Here is a 22,369-nt window from a genome sequence, read left to right as displayed (position 1 = left end):
ATTACCCGCGCCGAGTAACGGACGAGCGGGCGGCCCCGCTGAGGGGGAGCCGGGGCGACCCCCACTCCGTCACACCCCCCCTACCCTCGCACAACCCCCGCGACCACCTGCCGGCGCTAATTAGGGCACGGTCGCTAATTACGCGCGCGGGGTAACGGGCAGGCGCCCCCCGCCCCTCAGGCCGCCCCCTCCCTGTCCCCCGCGCATGCGCGCCGCTCCCCCCGGCCTCACCTGCGCCCCGCGCGCGCCGCCGCCTCAGGTGAAGCAGCGGCGGGAAAGGGGCGGGCGCGCGGGAACGGCCCCCGGCGGCGCATGCGCACAGCGCCGCCTCCCCCGGCCTATGGGTGTCCCGTGTGTGCCCCCGTTCTAGCCGTGCGCGCCCCCGCGCCCCTGCGCGCTCCCCGCCGCCTCTGTGCGTTACCCCCCCCCACCGTGTTATCCGTCCGCGCTCCCGCACGCGCGTGCTTGCCGATCCCGCCACCGCCGCCTCCCCGCTCCCCTCGGCCTATGTGGTGTTTCCCCCCCCCCCCCCCCTTCCTTCCCCCCTCAGCACGGTCCGTTCCCTCCCCGCCTCCGCGCGCGCCCGCGCTCCCGCACACGCGCACTTACACACGCAACCACCCCCCCCCAGCCGCCCCCCCCCCCCCCCCCAAAACCTCCCGGCCCTTCAACCGCGGCCTCGGCCCGCGCGCGCTCCCGCCGCACAAGCGCGCTCCCCGCCCCCCCCGCGCGCGCTCCCGCCGCGCACCGGTACAGGCACGGGGCGCGCCTCCCGCCGCCACCCCCCCCCCCAACCCCGCGCGCGCGCGCGCGCGCCCCCGCGAGGACCGGCGGCGGCTGCGGCGGCGGCCACGTAGCGCTGCGGCGGCGGCGGCGGCCGAGGGGGAGCGGGAGCTGCGTCCGCCCGCCCGCGGCGGCAGCGCCTTGGGCCTGAGCGGCGGCGGCCCCGGGCTGAGGCAGCGGCGGCGGCCACTCGAGCGCGGGGGCCGAGCGGAGGGGCCGGAGGGAAGGCAGGGAGGGAGGGCCCCGGCCGCCCTGCCCTCCGCCCTCCGCCGCCGCGCCCGCCCGCGCCCCCCTCCCCGCGCCGCCCGGCATGGACGGCGGCGGGGGCGGCCCCGAGGGCACCGGCCTGGGTGAGTGCGGGGCCGCCCGCGCGGCCGCCGAGCCCCTTCCCCCTTCCTTCCCCCCGGGCCTGGCGGCGCAGCCGAGCAGCGCTAGGCCCGGCCCGGCGGTGGGCGGCGGGGGGAGCGGGGCACGGGCGCCTCACGGCCGGGAGGGGAGCGGAGGCACCGGGGGAGCGACGGCGGAGCCCCCGCGGGGGGAGGAGGAGAAGGGGGCGGGCGGCCAGCGATGGGGCTGGGGGTCGGAGGGCTCTGCTCGGGGTCGGGGGGGTTCCCCTGGGGTTGGAGGCTCTGCCCGGGGGCTGCCCCGGGTCCGGAGGCTCTACCGGGGGCCGGGGGTCTCCGTCCGGGGGTTGGAGGCTCTGTGTCCCCTCCCCGCGGGGACCGGGCTGTGTCACCTGCCTGGGGGAGGGGAGGGAAGGTGAGTTCCCGGAGCAAAGCGGAGGGAAGACAACATTCCTGCAGGATTGGGTTTGGACTTGGATGTGGAGCGCGTCCCCTCGGCCCCTGCCCTGTCGCGGTTTGTGTCACCCGCGGGTCCCGCGGCCGCGCTCGGGTTTGGGGCCGGAGTTGTCACTGGGGAGGTGAGGAGAGGAAGCGTTACCGGGCACCGTGCTCTGGCTGTAAATCGGGGGGGTTCTCTCCTCCTCAGCCTCTTCCTTCAGCTGCCTTCCCCTTCCCTGCGCTCCCGGCTCGCGTTGTGCTGCGTGCGCCCCGGGCTTGGGGTTTTGGGCGTGATTTTCGAGCGCCTTCCGTGTAACTTTGGGTGTCCCGGTGCAGGGAGAAGCCGAGGCAGCGACAGCGGCATCTGCCCGGGCTTACAGCATTACATAAGGACCTTTAATCACAGCTGAGTTTTGGCATCTCATTTGTGCGTGGAAGTGATGGAAGGGAAAAGCCACGGAGGTCCCGCGGGCAGGAAGGATGTGAGGAATGCGCGTTTTTCATCCTCCCAGGGGCTGCCCTGGGCTGTGTTGGGCTGGCAGTGGCAGCTGGCACCGGCTTTGTTGGCAGCGGCGTGGGGAGCGGGAGGCTGCTGGGGCTGGGGATGAAGGAGATGTGGGTTTGGGAAGCACCTGGGTCGTTCCCAGCTGGAAGTTCTGTTCTGTTTCTCCCTCGGTGCCTGGTCTGTATTTAAAAAGTGCATTTTCTAGATGGTGTTAAGAGGGTTGTGGAGTTGCAAAGTGCGATTTTAAAAGGGCTTTGTGGCTCTGATAACTGATCATTCCCCCTGTGTTTATCACAGCTGATAATTTACCTCCAGTTTAGCGCTCTCACCCTATTTTAACCCCTTTACCTCTCTGCCTGTGTGCCAGGTGCATTTCTCTGCTGTTTTCATGGAGTTTAATCAATCTCCTGCAATCTGGAGGTGCTGGAGAGCCCCATCCCTGCCCCGGGCAGGCAGCACTGACATTTCAGATGTGATCAAAAGGTCTGGATACGAACTCCCAGCACAAGGGTGCAGCGGAGGGACAGAAATTCGGAGAGCTTTTCCAGAGGCTGTTGGAAAGAAAAGTGCAAAATCACGGAGGCTTTTTATTCTTCCAGCTAAGCGGTTGCGCTTTGTGGGCTGCAAAGGGTTAAGGGTTGATTTATCATTTTATTTTTCTGTGGGATGAGGCTCAGGGCTGCAGGGATGGAGATTTGGGACCATCCCTGGATGGTTTGTGGCTTGGGATTGTTTGTCAGAACAGCTTTTGAACATTGATCTGATCAAAAGGGGCTTTGGCATTGTAGATTGTTGTGAGTTTTGAGGGGTTTAATTGACTTTATTACCTAAGAGTGGTACGGGAAACCTTTAACTGATGTTTTCAGAGGGAGTTTTTCTGTAGGAAGGGTCTAAATAGGGGCTAAATTATCCAAAAATAGAAGATATTGGGGTGCTGGGCTTGTTCCCCTCTGCCAGCATCATGGATCGTAGGAATTTTACCCCGAGAGCTGCGATTTCACCTAAAAAATTGGAAGTTTTTATCTATGCCAAGTCTTTTCCTGGGGTCAGAGCAGGAGATGTCTGTGCAGGAGCGCCTTGGGAAGGATTCCCCGAGTTCTGAGCGCTGCCCGAAGTGGATTTTCACAGTAAACAAGATGTCCTGGAGGAGGAGGAGGAGGAGGAGGGATGTGCCCAGAGCACACCTGGGACAGGCACAGGTGGATTTCGGGTGCTTACAAAACTCCCTCTCATCACTGACCCATTTCTGCCGCTCGCAGGGGCTGAAAAAAAAGAAAAAAAAAAAAAACCCAGAAATTTATTCCTGGCCCCACAAAAAAAGCCCCAGGCAGAACTGAAAGGAAGCCCCAGGCAGCTGAGGAGAGGGAGATGCTCTCTAATTTTCTGTGGATAATTATGATATTAAAATATTTTATAACCATCCCCGTGGTTAAATTCCTCCAGCACAGGCTCTCAGCATGCTCTGCTGTCTCCCTGCAAGATCCAGGGCTTCTGAAAGGGAGATGAAGTAAATTGTAAAGATAATTTTCCCTCTCAAAACAGCAGTAATTTACATTTTGCTGAATCTGTGCTGTTTGTCCTTTCAGTATTTTATTATGTGAATATCTGGAAGTTTTTATTCCCTCCACGATAATTAGGAAAAAAATGTGGATTTTTCTGCAGAGTTCGTTTTATTCCCGTGAAGTTTCACACTTGAAATGTTAAAGCAGATCCTGGCTCCAGGTGAGATCCCTGTCCTGAGCTCCCTCAAGGGAACGTGGTTGAGTTCTTCCAGTGTTTTCCAACAAAAAAGTGCCATTTTTAACCTGTTCCTGCCGTGGATGCCAGGGCCTCATTCCCGGCTGTTCCCACTGTAAACACAAGGCCTTAAAAAGCTTCCCAGCAGCTCCTGGATTGCAGCAAAATGCAAGGAATCTCTTGACCCAGAGGGGGGTTTCATGTGGGATCTGTCACAGATTTGATGCCTTAGAGAGCATTTTAATCAAAGGCTGATCTGTTTAAACTGATTCCCATCTAAATGAGGCAAATTCTGTCCCGGTTTGTGCCTTTCCAGGGTGTTTTTCCAGGATTTGGGAGCAGAATTCCTGTCGTTCTCACAATTGGCAAAGCACAGGAGACTCATTTCCCTAAAAACCCCAAACTCCCAGTGCCCAATTCCCAAACTAAATTCTTTTTCCCAGGGATTTTGAACCTGGAATTTTGTAGGTTGCTCCTCCCTCCTGGAAAACAGGGAGTGAAACTCCGGCGGGGTGATTTCCGTGTGGGATCTGTCACGGATTTTCCCCCTTAAAGAGCATTTTAATAAAAAGCTGATTTCTCCTTGAGGTTTATAAACACATCCCATAAAAAAAGAGGCAAATTCTGTCCCAGTTTGTGCCTTTCCAGGGTGTTTTTCCAGGATTTGGGAGCAGAATTCCTGCTGTTCTCATACCTAATAAAGCACAACAGGCCCATTTCCCCAAAAACCCAAACTCCCTGTGCCCAGTTCCCAAAGTACATTCATTTTCCCAGGGATTTTGAACCTGGAATTTTGTAGGTTGCTCCTCCCTCTTGGAAAACAGGGAGTGAAACTCGGACAGGGCCTCGGTGCCAGCAGCAGCTTAAACTCATTAACAGAGGAGCTGCAGGAGGCTCCTGCGCCCTTCCCGACACCCTTCCCTCGGGAGGTTTCACACTGGGAGTTTTCCCAATATTTCCCAGCAGCTCTTCCAGCACTTTCTGCTGGGGCTGCTCTCTTTGGGAACAGGATTTTTTTTCCCTGGAAATGGGATTTTTTTTTCCCTGGAAAGGGGATTTTTTTTTTCCCCCCCTGGAAATGGGATTTTTTTTTCCTCCTGGAAATGGGATTTTTTTTTTTTCCCTCTGGAAATGGGATTTTTTTTTTCCCCCCCCCTGGAAATGTGGGGTTTTAGGGAGGTGATGGGAAAGGCAGGGGAGCTGCTGGGATCGGGATCTGGGTTAGGATTTGAGGGAAAACCTGTTCAGCCAAGTTCATTGGGATAAAAACAAGGGAAAGTTTTCCAGCTGGAATTCTGGGGGAATGTGGAATCATGGAATGGTTTGGGTGGGAAGGGACCTTAAACCCCATCCAGGGACACCTCCCGCTATCCCAGGCTGCTCCAACCTGGCCTTGGACGCTCCCAGGGATGGGGCAGCCACAGCTTCCCTGGGAATTCCATCCCAGCCCTTCCCAAGCAGGAATATTTGTGGTACCTGGGAGGAGAAAGTGGCAGAAATTCTCTTTTTTTCCCCCTCCCCGAGTAGGAAGTTCTGGAGTTGAAAATTGACAGACGAGCGTCCATTGATCCGCAGAGCTCCGGGATTTTTTGGGAATGCTGTACACAAAAAAAAGCTGCAAATATTTGAGTTGGAGCCCGGCTGGGCCCTGCAGGTGCAGGACTTTGCTGCTGCTGTGCCTGGCAGGAGGGAAAACCTGCCCCGAAATCCCCAATTCCTGCTTATTTGAGGTTTTTTTAGTGCTTCTCTGGTGGGAAGAATTACAGAATTGTGGAGTTATGGGATGTGCCTTCGTGGGGAGGCAAATTGCACGCGGTGACCGAAGTTGGATAAGGAATTAAAGGGGAAAAATGGGATGAAATAAATGAAATTCAGGGAATCGGCGGGATGGGATGTCCATAGTTGCATATGGACTTAGGGGGGGAAATGGGATAAAATAAGTAAAGTATCAGCAGGATGGGATGTCCGGAGTTGGACAAGGAATTTAAGAGGGAAAAATAGGATAAAATCCATGGAACCGGTGGGAAGGGGGTTTAAGCTTGAGACCTGTAAAACCTGGGAAGGTTTTTTGGGATCAGGCAAGGATTTTTGTGTCTCCAAGGCCAGCTCTGGCTCCCTCGCAGAGGTGAGATCCCTGCCCGGAGGAATTCTGTTGGGATCTCATTCCTGGAGGAATTCTGTTGGGATCTCATTCCCAGAGGAGTTTTGTTGGGATCTCATTCCGAGAGGAATTCTGTTGGGATCTCATTCCCGGAGGAATTCTGTTGGGATCTCATTCCTGGAGGAATTCTGTTGGGATCTCATTCCGAGAGGAATTCTGTTGGGATCTCATTCCTGGAGGAATTCTGTTGGGATCTCATTCCCAGAGGAGTTCTGGGATCTCATTCCCAGAGGAGTTCTGTTGGGATCTCATTCCCGGAGGAATTCTGTTGGGATCTCATTCCCGATAAACCCCAGTGGGGCGGGACGCGCTCGGCCACGTTTTGTCCGTGTTGTCAAAGCCAAATCGGGCTGTTTTCCCCCAAAGTTTACCTTGTGCTCCCAAAACAAGCGCTGTGGGAGCAGCTCGGCAGCTCCAGAGGCTGCGGAGCTGCCGGAGATAAGCCGGGAATGGCGGGAATTGCGGGAGCGTGGCGACACCGGGGCAGCGGGGAACACAATGGGGGAGCTTTGGGGTTGGCACGCGGAGCTTTGGCAGCACCCGACTGAATCCGGGTCACACCGGCCTGGAGCGTCCTGGTGGCAACCTCGGGGCCGGTCCAGGAGGATTTGGGAATTCAGCTGCTAAAATCCCCCTGGGAAGTGTAAAACCGACCCCTTGAGGGTGGATGAGGCGGGGATTTTATGGGATTTTGGAGGGAGATCCCAAAAAAGGTCCAGGTGAGGACAGGAAGGGGAAGCTCCTGGAGCTGTTTGTTTGTCAGCACAAGGAGAGTTTGGGATTTCAGCAGTGAAAATCCCACTAAAAGACACAAACCCAGAGTTTTCAGGGGTGTTTTTGTGGGAATTTGCGAGGGAAATGTGGGAGGAGAAGTGCAGGTAAGGAAAGGAAGGAAAAACTCTTGGAGTTGTCTGTCAGCACTGAGGAGAATTTGGGAATTCAGCTGCTAAAATCCCCCTGGGAAGTGTAAAACCAACCCCTTGCGGGTGGATGAGGCGGGGATTTTATGGGATTTTGGAGGGAGATCCCAAAAAAGGTCCAGGTGAGGACAGGAAGGGGAAGCTCCCGCCGCCAGCCCTTTCTTCCCCTCGGGATTTTCCAGCCCTGGTGCCTCATTCCCGGAGCTGCAGCATCTCCCCAGGGCAGCCCCTCGGGCTTTGGGGCAGCCCAAACTTGTTGGGGGATCCCGAAATCCAAATTTTGCGGGGTGCAAAGAGCCCAGAATGAAAACCGGGGAGGATTTTGAGCCTCTCCATGAGCACATTCCAGTGGAGGAGCAAACTTTGGGACCAAACTTCCAGTGCACGCTTTGGGAAGCCAAAGAGGATTTTTTTTAATGTTTTTTTGCTGTTTAAATCTTCTTTTTTTCTGCCGCATTCCGCTCTCAGCAGAGCTCCAAAGTGTCGAGCAGGGCTTTTTAGGATGAGCTGGCAGCCTGGAAATGAATTCAGAAGCGTTTAAAAATGATATTAAGCCGTGAGTGAGAGACTCTCTCAGTGGGACATTCTGATGGAATTATTCCAGCGTTTTATTATTACAAAATACAAATTGGGCCGGGGCAGGGATGTGCAGTGCGAGAAATTGCTGAATTCTTCTGTAAAACCCCCAAAATCTGCTGGTTTTCCCCATTTTCCCCATTGCAAAAGTTTCATTTAAGAGGCTGGGCATAAAAAAGTCTTAATTTTTGCCGAATTCCTGCTTAAATGGAGATTTTTCCTGCAGGGAGGTGCCCAGGTAGGAATTGCTCCTGGAGCTTTGGGGCAGGACATTGACACTTCATTTACACCTCTGCATATCCAAAGACACCGAGACACCTCTGGGGCCTCTTTGGGGGCAAAAATGCTAATTTTGGGCAGGAGATCCTGATGACAGATTTCCTTTTTGGGATTTACACCGGGTTCCTGCGACCCTGTGCCAGCTCGGGGTCGGTGATGATTAGTGGGAAGTGCCATAATTGAAATAAAATCGGAATTAAATCTTAGCTCAGCTTTCATTTTCCTCAAGATACGTGAGCAGAGAGGGGTGAAAATAGGAGGTTTTAAAGGAAAAAAGGAGTTTGGGCACCTGTTTGGAGAGTTTACAAATTTAAAGAGTCAAAATGTGATCACAGAAAGCTTTTTTTTTTTCGTCTAAAAATTACCAGATTATGATAGAAAAGGGATAGATGGGAGATGTGAGTGGGAACCACCTGGCGGTGTTTTAATCTTATTTTTGGGGGGGGGGGGGGGTTTGCAGGAAGATGCAGGAAGAGATTAGAAAACCTGGAATTTCCTAATTCAGCCACAGCTTTTTAATTTTTAGGTGTTTCAGGTGGTGGGAAGGGCCTGGAGTTGTGATTTGAGGGTAAAGAACTAAAACTTTAAGATTTCTTTTTTTTTTTCTACCTCAAGAAAAGCGTTGAGTTTGCAGCTGTTGAATCTAAAACTCCTTTAGAGCCAATGAAAAAAAACCCCATTTATTGCAAAATCGGAGGGGTTATAAAATTCCCACATGGAAACCTCTGGGACGATTTTTTGTGGAGATAATGCTTGAACGAAATCCAGGAGTGGCCGGTTTGAAAGGCTTTGTGTCTCCCAAATTTCTGGATGCAGCCGGATCATTCTTCTTGAAGAATGGGAAGAGCCCGAGGGTTTCTCCTCGTGGTTTTAATGGTTCAGTGGCAGGATTTTATTGATTTTTTTCTTTCTTTCTTTTTTTTCTTTTTTTTTTCCTGGGATTTGGGAATCAGATTTTCCAGGAGCCTGTGGGAACACTTGGAGGCAAGCTGCCAGCTGAGTCAGCAAAATACCTACCCCGGGTTATTTTGGGAATGGCCAAAAAACAGCTGGAAAAGCAGAAGGATGAGGTGGGAGCTGCGTTCTGTCCTGTGGGACGCACTCTGGAATTGCAGAATTTACAGGATTTACCCCCTCTTCTCCAGGCTCTTGTGTCCCTGCCAAGGCTCTCTAGGACCTTATCCCTGATTATTTTGGGAATGGCCAAAAAACAGCTGGAAAAAGGGCCAGATGAGGTGGGAGCTGCATCCTCGGGTTATCCTATAAAAAACGCCTCTGCCCAGCCCAGGAATTGCAGAATTTACAGGATTTATCCCCTCTTTTCTGAGCTTTTGTGTCCCTGCCAAGGACCTCTCCCTGATTATTTTGGGAATGGCCAGAAGCCCACCCAAACACAGCCCCACGGTCACCACGGACCCGATTCTTCACAGGAATTGAGGGAAAAGCTGTTCCGAGGGAATTCGGGGCTGGCAGTGACAGGAGGAGCTCTGATTCCTCTGTTTCCCCCAGGAGCTGGGAATGCTGTTCCCAAACGTCGCAGCATTCCCAAATTGTGGCAAATGGGATTTCCCTTCCCCGGTTCCCTTTCCAGGATTATTTTCCTGGTCATTTGAGGCTCTGCTGAGCTACTCTTGCAGGGTCCCGAGGTTTGGGAATGGGAATGGGGATGGGAATAGGGTCGTTAGCAGCACTCATCTTTTTATTTTGCATTTATTTTGCATTTCCATGGGCTCAGGCGGCTCCAACACTTCCCATGGAAATGCAAAAGCACCGGGATGTGCCAGAGTGAGGCTCTGGGAGATAAAATTCACCACTTAAAAACAGATTTTCAGGGGTTTTTTGCACCTAAAGCAGGCGGGATGCACAAGAAAGAAGGGATTGAGGGCTGAGAGAAATAATTTAAATAATTCCCTCCTGTGGGATAGCCCTGATTGCTCTTCCTAAGGGATGGAACCGGGACCAGATGTGTTTTCCCACTGTTTGGGAGCGGCTGGGCCTGTTCCAGGCACCTGTGCTTCCAACCGGGAGAGTTTATTGAGGCTTTTTTATTGCAGTATTGCAGAGTTTTTTTAGCTCTTATGGACCCGTTCGTGGAATCTTGGCATATCCTGAGTGAAGGGACCCACAAGGATCGAGTCCAACTCCTGTAGAGGACACCCCAAAAATGGCATTTTAGCCCTCACTTTGAGTTTTTCCACTTCAATCCGTGGTTATTCCCTGCCGGTTCACGCTCCAGAATTCACGTCACCTGAGGATTTCACTGAGTTTCAGTGAGAAAACATCCTCACATCCTCAGCTTTTCCTGAAATCCTGAGCTCCTCCTCACGCCCTCAGCTTTCCCTCCCCCCCTCAGCTTTTCCTAATATCCTCATTTCCCCCAAAATCCTGTTTCCCTCACATCCTCAGTTTTCCCTCACATCCTCAGTTTTCCCTCACATCCTCAGTTTTCCTCACACCCTCAGCTTTTCCTCAAATCCTGTTTCCCTCCCACCCTCAGCATTCCCTCCCACCCTCAGCTTTTCCTCACACCCTCAGCTTTCCTGAAATCCTCCGTTTTCCCTCATCTTTTCCTGAAATCCTCCGTTTTCCCTCATCTTTTCCTGAAATCCTCTGTTTTCCCTCAGCTTTTCCTGAAATCCTCTGTTTTCCCTCAGCTTTTCCTGAAATCCTTAGCTTTTCCTCACACCCTCCGTTTTTCCTGTTTTCCCTCACGCCCTCGGGCTTTTCCTGAAATCCTGTTTTCCCTCACACCCTCGGGCAGTTTTCCCCCAGTTTTCCCTCACACCCTCGGGCAGTTTTCCCCCAGTTTTCCCTCACAGCCTCGGGCAGTTTTCCCCCAGTTTTCCCTCACACCCCCGGTTTTTCCTCAGCTTTCTCCTGGAATCCCGGCCTTTCCCTCCAGTCCTTCCCGGCTCCGATCCCACCGCCCGTCCCCACACAGCGCTGGCCCCGAGGCCTCCCCAGCCGAGCCCGATTCTCTCTATTTTTAGTGCCGATAACACCAAAAAAAATGCGGTTTTTCTTCAGAAGCTCGGTGTGAAGTCGCTCCCACACACTCACAGCTTCCTCCACCCACACTTTTGTCTGCAAATTGTGCTCTTTTTTTGTTCGGAGTTCCAGCCTTTCATGTCGGAGACTTTGCAAACCTCGTGTGATCTTTGATTGCTTGGGTTCGCTCTGCAGATATTCCCCAGGTTTGGGGCTTGATAAGCATCAAAAATCGCTTTGAAACTCTTGTTTCCTTTTTACATCTTAATCAGGGTCTGCATCTCCTCTTTGGCAGCGTGACTGGAATTCATTCTGTGGAAAAATCGGCGTTGATAAAATTAAATTCACCTTTAAAACAACAAAAAAGGAGGGGGATTAAAAACACCCAAACGCTGCTTTGGGATTAGAAATTTAAAAGGGGGGGAAAAGTGTTTTAAGAGCATTTTTGGGGCAGTATTTCAGAGCTGCTGTTTGTAGTAAAGGGCTGAGGAGGGCTTTGCTTTACATTTAAATAATGGTTTTGAAAGTTGTGGGTCCCTCGAGGGTGGCAGTGAAAGGTTCAAAGCCACAGCAGCGACTGATGCTGCAGAGTGAAGTGGCTTTCAGAGCAAGCAGCTTTGATAATTCAGAATAAACCCCTCTGTGGGCTTGATTTGAGGTGGTACCTGTTGATACAAAGTGGTTTTTTACACATAATATCCCTTCAGTGAGCAGAGGTGAGACGTTGACAGGAGTTTTTTGCCATTCAGTAAATGGGGGGGGAAGGTGAAATTTCCTTTTCCTGGCAAATGTTGTGCTTTCCTGGCTCTGCGGTGGAATTCCTGATTTCCTCCTGCAGATTCCTAGAGATGCTTAACACGATGAGGAAAGGATCAGGTATTTTCTGCATGGAACAGGGATTTTTCTGAGCTCCTGAATAATTCATTCCGCTCGAAGGAAAAGCTAAACTGGGATTCATCCTTCCCACGGCTTCCTGGGTGTAGGGTTGGGAATTTTGCCTCAGCAAAACCACATTATTTTATAATTTTTCCGTCTGAATGTGAGTTGTGACCACAAGCCAGTGTTTACAGCCCATCTCCAGGGATTTCCTGTGGAGCTGGGAATGTGGGATTTGAGGATGGAGCAGTGGGAATGGGCCCTGCTGTGGTGCTGAGGCTGCAGGCACTGCCAGGCACCTTCAGGATGCTCTGGAATAATTTGGGAACCCTGGAGAAGTGGTCAAGAAGCTGTTTTAATTAAGTTTATGATCAAACTGGTTATTTTTCCATTCTTGCCCCAGTGTGACACTTCACAAAAATTATTATTGTTATTATTATTATTATTATTATTATTATTATTTCAATATTTATTATTTAGGCTTTGGTGGGTTCATCTCCTCTTCGCTGAAAATTGACTCCAGAGGGGGAAAAATTGTGGTAGAAGGGAACAGAAATAATAATACAGGAATCTCTGGAAGTGAGGAGGATTGGATGGGATCTTGGGAAGGAATTCCTGGCTGGGATGGAATTCCCGGAGCAGCCGTGGCTGCCCCATCCCTGGAAGTGTCCCAGGCCAGGTCGGAGCACTCTGGGATCGTGGGAGGTGTCCCTGGATGGAACGGGATGGGATTTGATGTCCCTTCCACCCCAAACCATCTGAGGACGTCTCTGTCTTTAATTCCCCCTCCCCACACCCTCAGATCCCAGGTTTAGCTCCGGAATTCCCAGGGTGTTCCTGATGGGATCAGCCGAGCCCGAAGCCTCGGGCTCGGTGTTGCAATTCCCAGCTCCCAAACTGGAGCTGTCCCGGGGGAGGGATCGATCCTTTGTGTCCCTGAGGAGCGAGCACGTGGCGCTTTCTGCAGGAGGAAGTGGCAGCGTCCTGGGCAAATTCCAGCCTGGAAAACCGCGGGGAAATGTGGATGGGCACACTGATGGTGTTCGGCTGCCGCACTGGGGATTAAGGAGCTGGGGGAAGGGAGAGCGAGACAAAGGGAGAATTGCCTCCAATCCCTCAAAATCCAGGGGCTGCCTGAGGGGTCTCTGGGGTGTTCCCGGTGCGGGGTTCAGTGCTGCAAGGTGAGAACGGCTCCGCTGAAATTCTTCAGGCACCTCTCCCTTGTTGGAATGCGACTCTGGAATAGGCGAGGATGGGCTGGGGGAGGTTCGGGGCGTTCTGGGGTGGGTGTGCCCCGTGTTTGTGGGGGCAGAGCGGAGTTTGGCGGCCATCAGTGCTCCCAGAAACCCAGGAGGAGGAGGAGCGGCTGTGGTGGTCTGTGGTGGATGGAGAGTGTCCATTGCCTGGATTTCCATCCCTGGGAATCTGCTGCCAGTCCCGGTCCCTGCTGTTCGTTCCTCCCTTTCCCAACCCATCCCGCCCTCAGCTCCTCCTGGAAACACCCCCGGTCTTTCCCCCAGCCCTGCAAAGGCAGAGTTTGCCGCGATTCCAGCGATTCTTTTCCGACTGACTCTTCCCTCCATTGTCTCTTGCAGATAAAATGCTCGAGGGCTCCTCGGCCGCTTCCTGCAGAAGAACCCTCCCCGCCCTGCCCCTGCCGTGATCCCGACCCCCGCCCCACCGCAGCCAGGACCCCGAACCCCGCCGGGCTCCGATGGAAGAGGCGCCGGGCCCGAGGAGCCCCCGCGAGCCGCAGCTCCCCGCCGGGTTCCGTGGGATGGAAGGCGCTCCATGAGCCGGAGCAGCCCCCCCAGATGAGCCAAGCAGCCAAGGCCTGCCAGCAGCTGGGGGAGCCCCCCGGGGCGGGCATGGCGCAGGAGGACGCGCGCCGGGCGCAGGGGCCGCCCGCCTTCTACCCCAGCCAGGAGCTCGACCTGTCCACCAAGGTGTACAAGAGGGAGTCAGGGAGCCCCTTCTCGGTGCTGGTGGACAGCAAAATGAGCAAAGGCCACCTCCACGAGAGGGAGGAGCAGCCGTTTTTCAGGGAGAGCAGAGCGGTAGGAGAGGTCCGGGCTGTGAAAGAAGACAGGGAAAACTCTGACGACTCTGAGGAGGAGGAAGAGGAGGAAGATGAAGTGACTTACAAAAGGGAGCAGATTATAGTGGAGGTAAACCTTAACAACCAAACCTTAAATGTGTCCAAAGGGGAGAAGGGTGTCCCCTCCCAGTCCAAAGACACTGCTGTCCTTAAGACCAGCAGTGAGGAAGAGGAGGGTGACAGTGGGGAAGAGGCCACGGAAGACAGTAATGATTATGAGGAGAATGAGAGGCAGAAGAAAAAGGAGAAAAGAGTGGAGAAGGTTAGTGTTGCCCAGAGGAGAACGAGGAGAGCCGCCTCTGCCGCGGCAGCCGCCACCTCCCCGGCACCCAGAGCTACGCGGGGGCGTAGAAAGAGCGTGGAGCCCCCCAGGCGTAAGAAGAAAGCTGCAAAGGAGCCCAAGGCACCTGTGCAGAAATCAAAGTGTGAAGAGAAGGAGACTCTGACCTGTGAGAAGTGCCCCAGGGTGTTTAACACACGCTGGTACCTGGAGAAGCACATGAACGTCACTCACAGGCGGATGCAGATCTGCGACAAATGTGGGAAGAAATTTGTGCTAGAGAGTGAGCTGTCCCTCCACCAGCAAACTGACTGTGAAAAAAACATCCAGGTAGGTCTGCTCACCTGCTTGCCAGATCCCCACTCCTCCCGGCGTGCCCTGGATCCGGCTGCTGGACGCTTCACAGGGGGAAAATCTCTTTTTTGCACAGCCCCAGGTTCTGAGCCAGGCCCTGTCTCTGCCTCATCCCACATTTTGGGGTCTCCCAAAAGGAGGGGATGGCAGGGAAGAGAGGGTTCAGCTGCTCTGAGCAGTTGCTCCAGGAGTAAACTGTGAGTTGGGAACACAAAGCTGCTTTAACAGGGTCAGAATCCAGAGTAACTGCTCCCAAAAATCAGAAGCTCTGTGGTCAATCCTCCTCCTCCTCCTCCTGCTGCTGAGCAGCCGCAGCTCTCACCGAGTTCAGAATTCCAGGGCTTTCAGTCCCACAGCGTGGCCAGGTGAGGTTCCCAGGGAAAATGGGATTCCAGAAATTCACTGGAACGGGAAATCTCTGAGGTCCTGGAGAGGCAAGCAGGTGAGAGAGGCAAAGTGGAGTCAAGACCTGAGCTGGGCTTAAAATGGGACCTTAAACCCCTCTGAGACAACGGGATACAGGAATTCCCAGAGTGCTTTTAGGGGGTTGGAATTCAGAACCTGAACCCCGAGCCTGCCCCTTCCCCAGCGTGAAAACCCCACAAATCTCTCTGAAGATACCAAAATCTCTGTTTTTCTCCCCAGCAGCTCCGATTTGCCCCCAGCAGTGGGAGGAACAGCTCTGGTGGGAAGTTCTGGGAGCTGTGGGAAGAGCTCTGGAGTCTGTGATCCCTCTGGGGTTTGTGCCTGGCCCGTGGGCACCTCTGTCCTGGGAAATTGGGGCAAATCTGCTGCTTTCTCTGGCACCCCAAATTGGCTTTTTTGGCCTTATTCTCGCCCACCTCCTCCTGAAATCCTCCCAGCAGCAGCAGCAGCTCTGGTTGGATTTTTGGGCAGCTGGAATTTTTAGGGCAAGAAGGGGTTTTTTGTGAGAGTTTGGCCACAATAACTGAACATTTTGTCACTCTTTGTTTGCCTTCAGTGCTGAACTGGGTTGATCCTCAATCCCCTCTGTGTGGGAGACGTGGAATATTTGCTGCAATTCCTCTTTTCCAAGCTCTTTTCCCAGCTCTCTGTGACTCTGTGCTGGTTTTTTGTTCTCCTTATGTCTCAGCCCAGAGCAGGAAGACTGGAGGAAGGATTTATTAATACAAATTTAATTTTTGCAGCTTTTGAAAGAAGTATTTTAAAAGTTCAGTGCAGCAGGGAACGTTGAAGTGGGAATTTAAGGGATGCCCCAGCACCCAGGGGGGCTCATTCACAGCATGGAATTTAAGAAGGAATTAAAGCAGGAATTGAAATTTAAGCAGGAATTCCTGAATAATTTGAACACATAAAGTGGAGAAATACCCTGCAGTCATCCACACACCAAAAGTGTCCAAAAGTGATGGGAAGAGGAGAAATTGTAGAATTTATGGTTTAAATCCAGAGGAATCCGGTCCAGAAACGTCCCCAAACTTCCCCAGTGCCAGCAGCACTGAGAGTCACCTCAGTATCCAAGCCTAAATCCAGCAATTCTTTTCCTGTCCTGACCTTTGGGATGTGTTTTCCAGCTGCCTGTGGATGTGTTTCCGTTCCCCTTGGCGATAGGAATTGAGGGAGCGCGAAAATTTCCCTTAATTCAGGGTTAAATGTGTCAAGGGGGGAGCTTTGCCCCGGAATAAAACCCGATATTGGAGTGGAGTGATAATCAGGGCTGGCTTCTCCCAGATTTTCATCCCAGGGATGGAATAAATCCGTTTTTTCCAGGTAATTCCTGCTTTTTCATCCATCAGAATCGGCGCCTTCACTGAATTCCTGGTGTCACCTTGAGCTCTGCGTGCTCCCTCTCGGTGTCGGTGTTTTAATCCTCAGTTGTGTTGTAGATGTGACCTCTCCAAGGGCTCATTTCACTGGAAATCCCGGGATTTGGGAGCATTCCATAGCATTTCTTTACTCTCTAGGAATTTCCCCCCCCCTCCATCCCTCCAAGAGGGAAATCCCAGCGGGAATCGTGGAGGCAGAGCTGCACCAGAATTCCTGAGCCTGCAGAGATCCCAGCCCTGTGGACGCGGAGAAGAAGCAGCCCAAACGAGCAGAATTGATTAATTTGTTCATTAATCGGCGCCCAGCCCTTCTGACTGACAGGGAAGGGGGGGAATTGATGGGCTGGGAAATGGAGATGTCCCAAAAAAACCCCCACAATCCTGAGGTGCCAGAGGTGAAGATGATTCGGTTCCCTCACACACCCGGATTTCCAGCTGGAGTTTTCCACGTCAGACACAGATTTTTTTAATGGAGTTTTTAGGAAGAGCTGCCTGAAAACCCATGGATCCCCTGGGGGCTGAGTTCCTGGACATCCCACAGGAGTTTTGGGAAGGAATTCTCACATTCCGGTGCCGCTTCGGACCTCCAGTGATCCCTTTAATAAACGAGGAGCCAGAACACGGCAGGAGGAGGAGGTGACGCCTGGATTTGCTCCAGGAGCTGATCCCAGAGTCTCCAGCGGGATGGGAGCTGCTTTCCATGGAGAGGCAGAAGGATCAGGGAGCTTGGACTGGCCACACCAGGATTGAGGGGTCAGGAAGGGCTGGATGGGGTTGGAGGGATTTGAGTGGTGTCGGCCTCCTCCAGCTCTGCGGGGCTCTTCCCTCTCCAGGGGTTTGGATTCTTCCTGCTCTGAAGATTTGGGTTTTTATCACTGAAAGGGGTTGGATTTTCCCACTCCAAGGGTTTGGATTCTTTCTGCATCAAGGGTTCGGATCCTTCTCGCTGAAAATGTTTGGATTCCTTCTACTCCAAGGGTTTGGATCCTTTTCTCTCCAAGGGTTTGGATCCTTCTCACTGAAAATGTTTGGATCCCTCTCTCTCCGAGGGTTTGGATCCCTCTCTCTCCGAGGGTTTGGATCCCTCTCTCTCTGAGGGTTTGGATTTTCCCTCTCTGAGGGTTTGGATTTTCTCTCTCCGAGGGTTTGGATCCCCCCCAGCAGCACCAGGCCTGTGAGGTGTCCCTGGGCGGCTCTGTGCTGTTGGATTTTGGGAATCCTCCCCTCCTGCTCCTCTCAGGTGGAAATCACGAATTGAACGTTCCAAGGCAGCCTTTGCACCGTTTGGGGCTTTTTTTTCTGTCGTGCCAGAGCAAAACCTTGGCTTAACCCCCCGAGCCCGACCCTCCCTCACCCCCGTCCCTCTCTCTGTGCCGTTCCCAGTGCGTTTCCTGTAACAAATCCTTCAAGAAGCTCTGGTCCCTCCACGAGCACATCAAGATCGTGCACGGCTACGCCGAGAAGAAATTCTCCTGCGAGATCTGCGAGAAGAAGTTCTACACCATGGCCCACGTGCGCAAACACATGGTTGGTGAGTCGGGGGGCACTGCTGGGAGCCGGGGTCGGGGCTTTGGGAAGGAAAATTATCTGGGAAAATTAAAATAATCAGGGAAAAAACAGGCTGGGAGAGGTGGGGAATGTTCAGCTGGAGAAGGGAAGGATCCCAGGGAGAGCTCAGAGCCCCTTGCAGGGCCTAAAGAGGCTCCAGGAGAGCTGGAGAGGGACTGGGGACAAGGCATGGAGGGACAGGACACAGGGAATGGCTTCCCACTGGAATAGGGCAGGGCTGGTTCGTCTCCTTCCCCCAGCGTGGCACTTCCCAAAGATTATCATTATTATCATTATCGTTATTGTTATTATTAATCTTTATTATTCAGGCATGGGCTGGTTCCTCTCCTGTTCAATTAAAACTCACTCCAAAGGGGGAAACTTGTGGTGGGAGGGAACAGAGATGGCAGCAGGAGAACCTCTGCAAGAGAGGAGGTTTGGGTGGGATTTGGGATGGAATTCCCTGTGGCTGCTCCATCCCTGGAAGCATCCCAGGCCAGGTTGGAGCCACCTGGAACAGCGGGAGGGGTTGGAACTGGATCTTTAGGGGTCTTTAACATCCTTCCACCCCAAAAACATTGGGATTCCGTGAAAACCAGACAATCCCGGCCGTCTGAGCTTTGCTTTTAGCACAAAGTCCGACGGCGGGAAAGCCCCGGTGTGAGCACAGCTCGATCTGTAGCCCCAAACCGGCGGCAGGAATGGGTTCCCTGCTCGGGATTTTCGGGAATGTCTCTCCCAGCCCCTCTGTGACCGCGCTGTGTTGCAGCCCACACCAAGGACATGCCCTTCACGTGCGAGACCTGCGGGAAGTCCTTCAAGCGCAGCATGTCCCTCAAGGTGCACTCCCTGCAGCACTCGGGGGAGAAGCCCTTCCGCTGTGAGGTGAGGCAGCTGCTGCTCCCGGGGGGAATCCGTGGCCGTGGATCCGTGGGGAACGCTCCCAGCAGGGGGGAATGGCACTGGGTGCCCCGGCAATGAGGGGCGCTCTCGTCGGAGTTTTGGGAATTCTCCATGGGGAGGAATCGCCCAGCGGCGATCCCAGCACAGAGCACCCCCCCCAACCCCGCCCTCAGGGATCTCCGGAGGGATTGAGGGGGTTAAATCCATAGGGAATACTTCCAGGGGGTGGGAATGGGATTGGTTGGTGTGGGGATGAGGGGTGGTCTCATCGGAGTTTGGGAATTCTCAGTGTGGAGGAATCACCCAGCGGCGATCCCAGCACAGATGGATTTGCTTGGTTGGTTTTTTCCCACTGAAAAAGGATTTGAATCCCAGTTTTCCCTGCACGGCAAATCCTTTTAATTTTCCCTGGAAATGGGAGCTGGGAGAAGTCAAAACTTTCAGTTTTTTGGGGGAAAACCCGGAGTTCTCTGAGAAACTCCCAAAAATCTGAGCCAGTGCTCCGAGTTCAGCTTGGTGGGAAGTGGATATTCCCTGGTAAATTCCTGGGAATTCAGGGTTGGAATTCCCTGCCTGCCCTTGGGAAGGGGCTGAAGCAGGGAAGGGGATGGGGAAATCTGTGGGAATCCTGATGGGATTCGGGGCTGGGAGAGACACGGAGCAGGAACAGCGGTGGTGCAGGCTCGGGGATGAGAATTCCAGGGACAGAAATTCCCTCTGAAAGAGCCGGGGAGAGGCCGGGAAGGGCGGCGAGGAGCTGCTTTGGAGGGATGCAGAGTCCTCTAGTGGAGACAGGGCTGAGCTGGGACCCGGCAGCTCCAAACCCACGGAAACCCTTTTTTCTTGGAATAACCCCGTCCCTGCCAGGCTTTCCCCACACGATCCCAGCTTCCCCCACACGATCCCAGCTTCCCCCACACGATCCCAGCTTCCCCCACACGATCCCAGCTTTCCCCCACTCGATCCCAGTTTCCCCCACACGATCCCAGCTTTCCCCCACGCGATCCCAGCTTTCCCCCACTCAATCCCAGTTTCCCCCACACGATCCCAGTTTCCCCCACGCGATCCCAGTTTCCCCCACGCGATCCCAGCTTCCCCCACGCGATCCCAGCTTCCCCCACACGATCCCAGCTTCCCCCACACGATCCCAGTTTCCCCCACACGATCCCAGTTTCCCCCACACGATCCCAGCTTCCCCCACACGATCCCAGCTTCCCCCACACGATCCCAGTTTCCCCCACACGATCCCAGTTTCCCCCACACGATCCCAGCTTCCCCCACGCGATCCCAGCTTCCCCCACACGATCCCAGCTTCCCCCACACGATCCCAGCTCTCCCCACACGATCCCAGCTTTCCCCACACAATCCCAGCTCTCCCCACACGATCCCAGCTCTCCCCACACGATCCCAGCTCTCCCCACGCGATCCCAGCTCTCCCCACGCGATCCCAGCTTTCCCCACACGATCCCAGCTTTCCCCACGCGATCCCAGCCTCTCCACCCTCCTGACCCTCACCTTTATCCCAGCCCGAGGCCCGCCCTCAATAAATCCCTTCAATCCCTCATTTCTGTGCGGTGCCGCTGCCCAAGCCCAGCTGCCCTCCCCTCCCTCCCCTCCCAGGGCTCATTCCCAGCTTCCCAAAGCCCGGAATTCCCGTTTTTCCCGGCAGAACTGCGACGAGAGGTTCCAGTACAAGTACCAGCTGCGCTCACACATGAGCATCCACATCGGGCACAAGCAGTTCATGTGCCAGTGGTGCGGCAAGGACTTCAACATGAAGCAGTACTTCGACGAGCACATGAAAACACACACGGGTAAGGGCAGGGAGAGCCTCCAGGAGGAGACATTCCCGCTGGATTCCCTCGGGATTTGGGGGTGCGGGTGTCACCCGGCTGGAAAATCGGGTGGGAGGGGTCCGTTCGTGGCCTTGGATCCGTTCCTTGCCGCTGTAGGAATCTGAGCTGGGATTCCCCAGTTCAGGGGGAGTTCCCTGGGGGTTGTTTCCTGCTTGGGTTGGGCTGGGCTGGGGGAGCCCCTTGCCGGAGCCCTTTGGCCCCAAACCCCGAACGGAGCCAGGATTGCCTAAAGCCCCCTTGATCCCCGAAGGCAGCGGTGCTTCCCCACAGATGAGGGGAGTTTTCCAGGGCTTCTCCCAGGAGTCAGGGGACTTTTCCAGCCGCTCCGTGTGTGTCAGGCAGGAGAGAAGCCCTTTACCCTGAGGAGAACCAGGATTTCAGAGCCGTTTGTCCCCAAACCCCGTTGGCCCCCAAGGCAGCGGCTGCGATGCCGGGCATTCTCCCAGGCACACGGGGAGTTTTCCAGGGCTTCTCCCAGGAATCAGGGTGGCATTCCAGGTGCCCTGATGGCCGCGCTGTGTGTGTGTGTGTGTGTGTGGGGCAGGAGAGAAGCCCTTCATCTGCGAGATCTGCGGGAAGAGCTTCACCAGCCGGCCCAACATGAAGCGGCACCGGCGGACGCACACCGGGGAGAAGCCGTACCCGTGCGACGTCTGCGGGCAGCGCTTCCGCTTCTCCAACATGCTCAAAGCCCACAAGGAGAAATGTTTCCGCGTCACCAGCCCCGGCACCAGCCCCGGCCCCGCCGCCGCCGCCGGCCCCGCGCTCCTGCCCGGCCCCTGCCCGGCCCCGCCGGCCGCGGGGACCCCGCTGGGGCTGAGCCCGGCCGTGCCCCCGCGGCCCCTCCCGCACCCCTACGGCCCCCTGGCCCTGCCGCCGCCCGGGCACCACCCCCACGGGCACCACCCGCAGCACCTGCCCGTGCCCCCCGTGCCGCACCTGCCCCCGCCGCCCGCCCTGTTCAAGAGCGAGCCCCTGAATCACCGCGGGCACGGCCACGGCGACGGCGGCTTCCTGCGGCACCTGGACAAGGCCAGCCCGGCCCAGCCGCACTGACACGGCCCGGGGATGGGCTCTGGGATCCAGGATGCGCTCTGGGATGGGAGCCGGGATGGGATCGAGCCCCTGGAGCGCCGTGGGCACGGTGACGGTGGCACCTGGACGAGGCCAGCCCGGCACAGCCACACTGACAAGCTCTGGGATTTGGGTCTGGGATCCAGGTTTGGGATCCGGGATCCACCCTCCCACCACCCCACACCGCGCTTGGGATCGGGGTTTGGGATCCGGAATGGGATCGAGCCCCTGAACCACCGCGGGCACGGCAGCGCCTGGACGAGGCCAGCCCGGCACAGCCACACTGACATGGTCTGGGATCTGGGATCTGGGATCCAGGTTTGGGATCTCGGATCCAGCTTTGGGATCTGGGATCCACCCTCGTGCCGCCCCACACCGCGCTGGGGATCAGGGGTTTGGATCTGGGTCTGGGATCCAGCTTTGGGATCCGGGATCCAGTTTTGGGATCCGGGATCTGCCCTCCCACCCCTCTCCCTGCTCCTGGGCCGAGCTCTGCCCCAACCCCCCCGGTCACCTCCCACGGAACCCCCAGGACCCGCAGGACTGAACCCCCCCCGAATTTGTGTTTTCCCGGTGACTTTTCTAAATTCCAGCTACTGAGACTGGTGGGATTTTCTAATTTCATATCAGCTGATGAGGTTTGCTTGGCTTTTATATCCTGGCCTTCTCCTCAAAGAGGGGACGGGCCCGGGGCTCTTTGTACTAATGGGAAAGGCTGTGAGTTAATTAATACAGAGCATTAATGATCACTGTGTATGTAATGGTTCCTTTCAGCACCCCGAGCTCGGAGCATTAACCCAGAAAAGCAAAAAAAAAAACCCCCCAAAAAAAAAAAAAGGAAAAA

The 22,369-nt window shown here is 54.9% G+C and overlaps 1 protein-coding gene across 1 annotated transcript; it reads left to right on the top strand.

The window, feature by feature from the left end:
- Positions 1 to 827: 827 nt before the first annotated feature.
- Positions 828 to 21,699, top strand: ZNF652 (zinc finger protein 652). The gene is made up of 6 exons (XM_082297520.1): positions 828 to 1,133; positions 13,203 to 14,315; positions 17,528 to 17,675; positions 18,462 to 18,577; positions 20,265 to 20,409; positions 20,996 to 21,699. The coding sequence occupies exons 2-6, from the start codon at positions 13,422 to 13,424 to the stop codon at positions 21,505 to 21,507; spliced, it is 1,815 nt and encodes a 604-aa protein (XP_082153646.1). The 5' UTR covers positions 828 to 1,133; positions 13,203 to 13,421; the 3' UTR covers positions 21,508 to 21,699.
- The last annotated feature ends 670 nt before the right edge of the window (positions 21,700 to 22,369 follow it).

The sequence above is a fragment of the Coloeus monedula genome (genome assembly GCF_965178545.1).
Source record: "Coloeus monedula genome assembly, chromosome: 26".
NCBI classification, from domain to species: domain Eukaryota; kingdom Metazoa; phylum Chordata; class Aves; order Passeriformes; family Corvidae; genus Coloeus; species Coloeus monedula.
Note: the sequence above shows the minus strand (reverse complement) of the source record. Positions and strands in the feature narration are given on the sequence as shown.

What these genes read in the sequence shown, in the direction of transcription:
- ZNF652 (XM_082297520.1), top strand. Translation starts at nt 13,422, where the DNA reads ATGAGCCAAGCAGCCAAGGCCTGCCAGCAGCTGGGGGAGCCCCCCGGG. An exon ending in ACTGTGAAAAAAACATCCAG is followed by an intron (nt 14,316 to 17,527) that starts GTAGGTCTGCTC and finishes TGCCGTTCCCAG; the next exon opens with TGCGTTTCCTGTAACAAATC. An exon ending in GCACATGAAAACACACACGG is followed by an intron (nt 20,410 to 20,995) that starts GTAAGGGCAGGG and finishes TGTGTGGGGCAG; the next exon opens with GAGAGAAGCCCTTCATCTGC.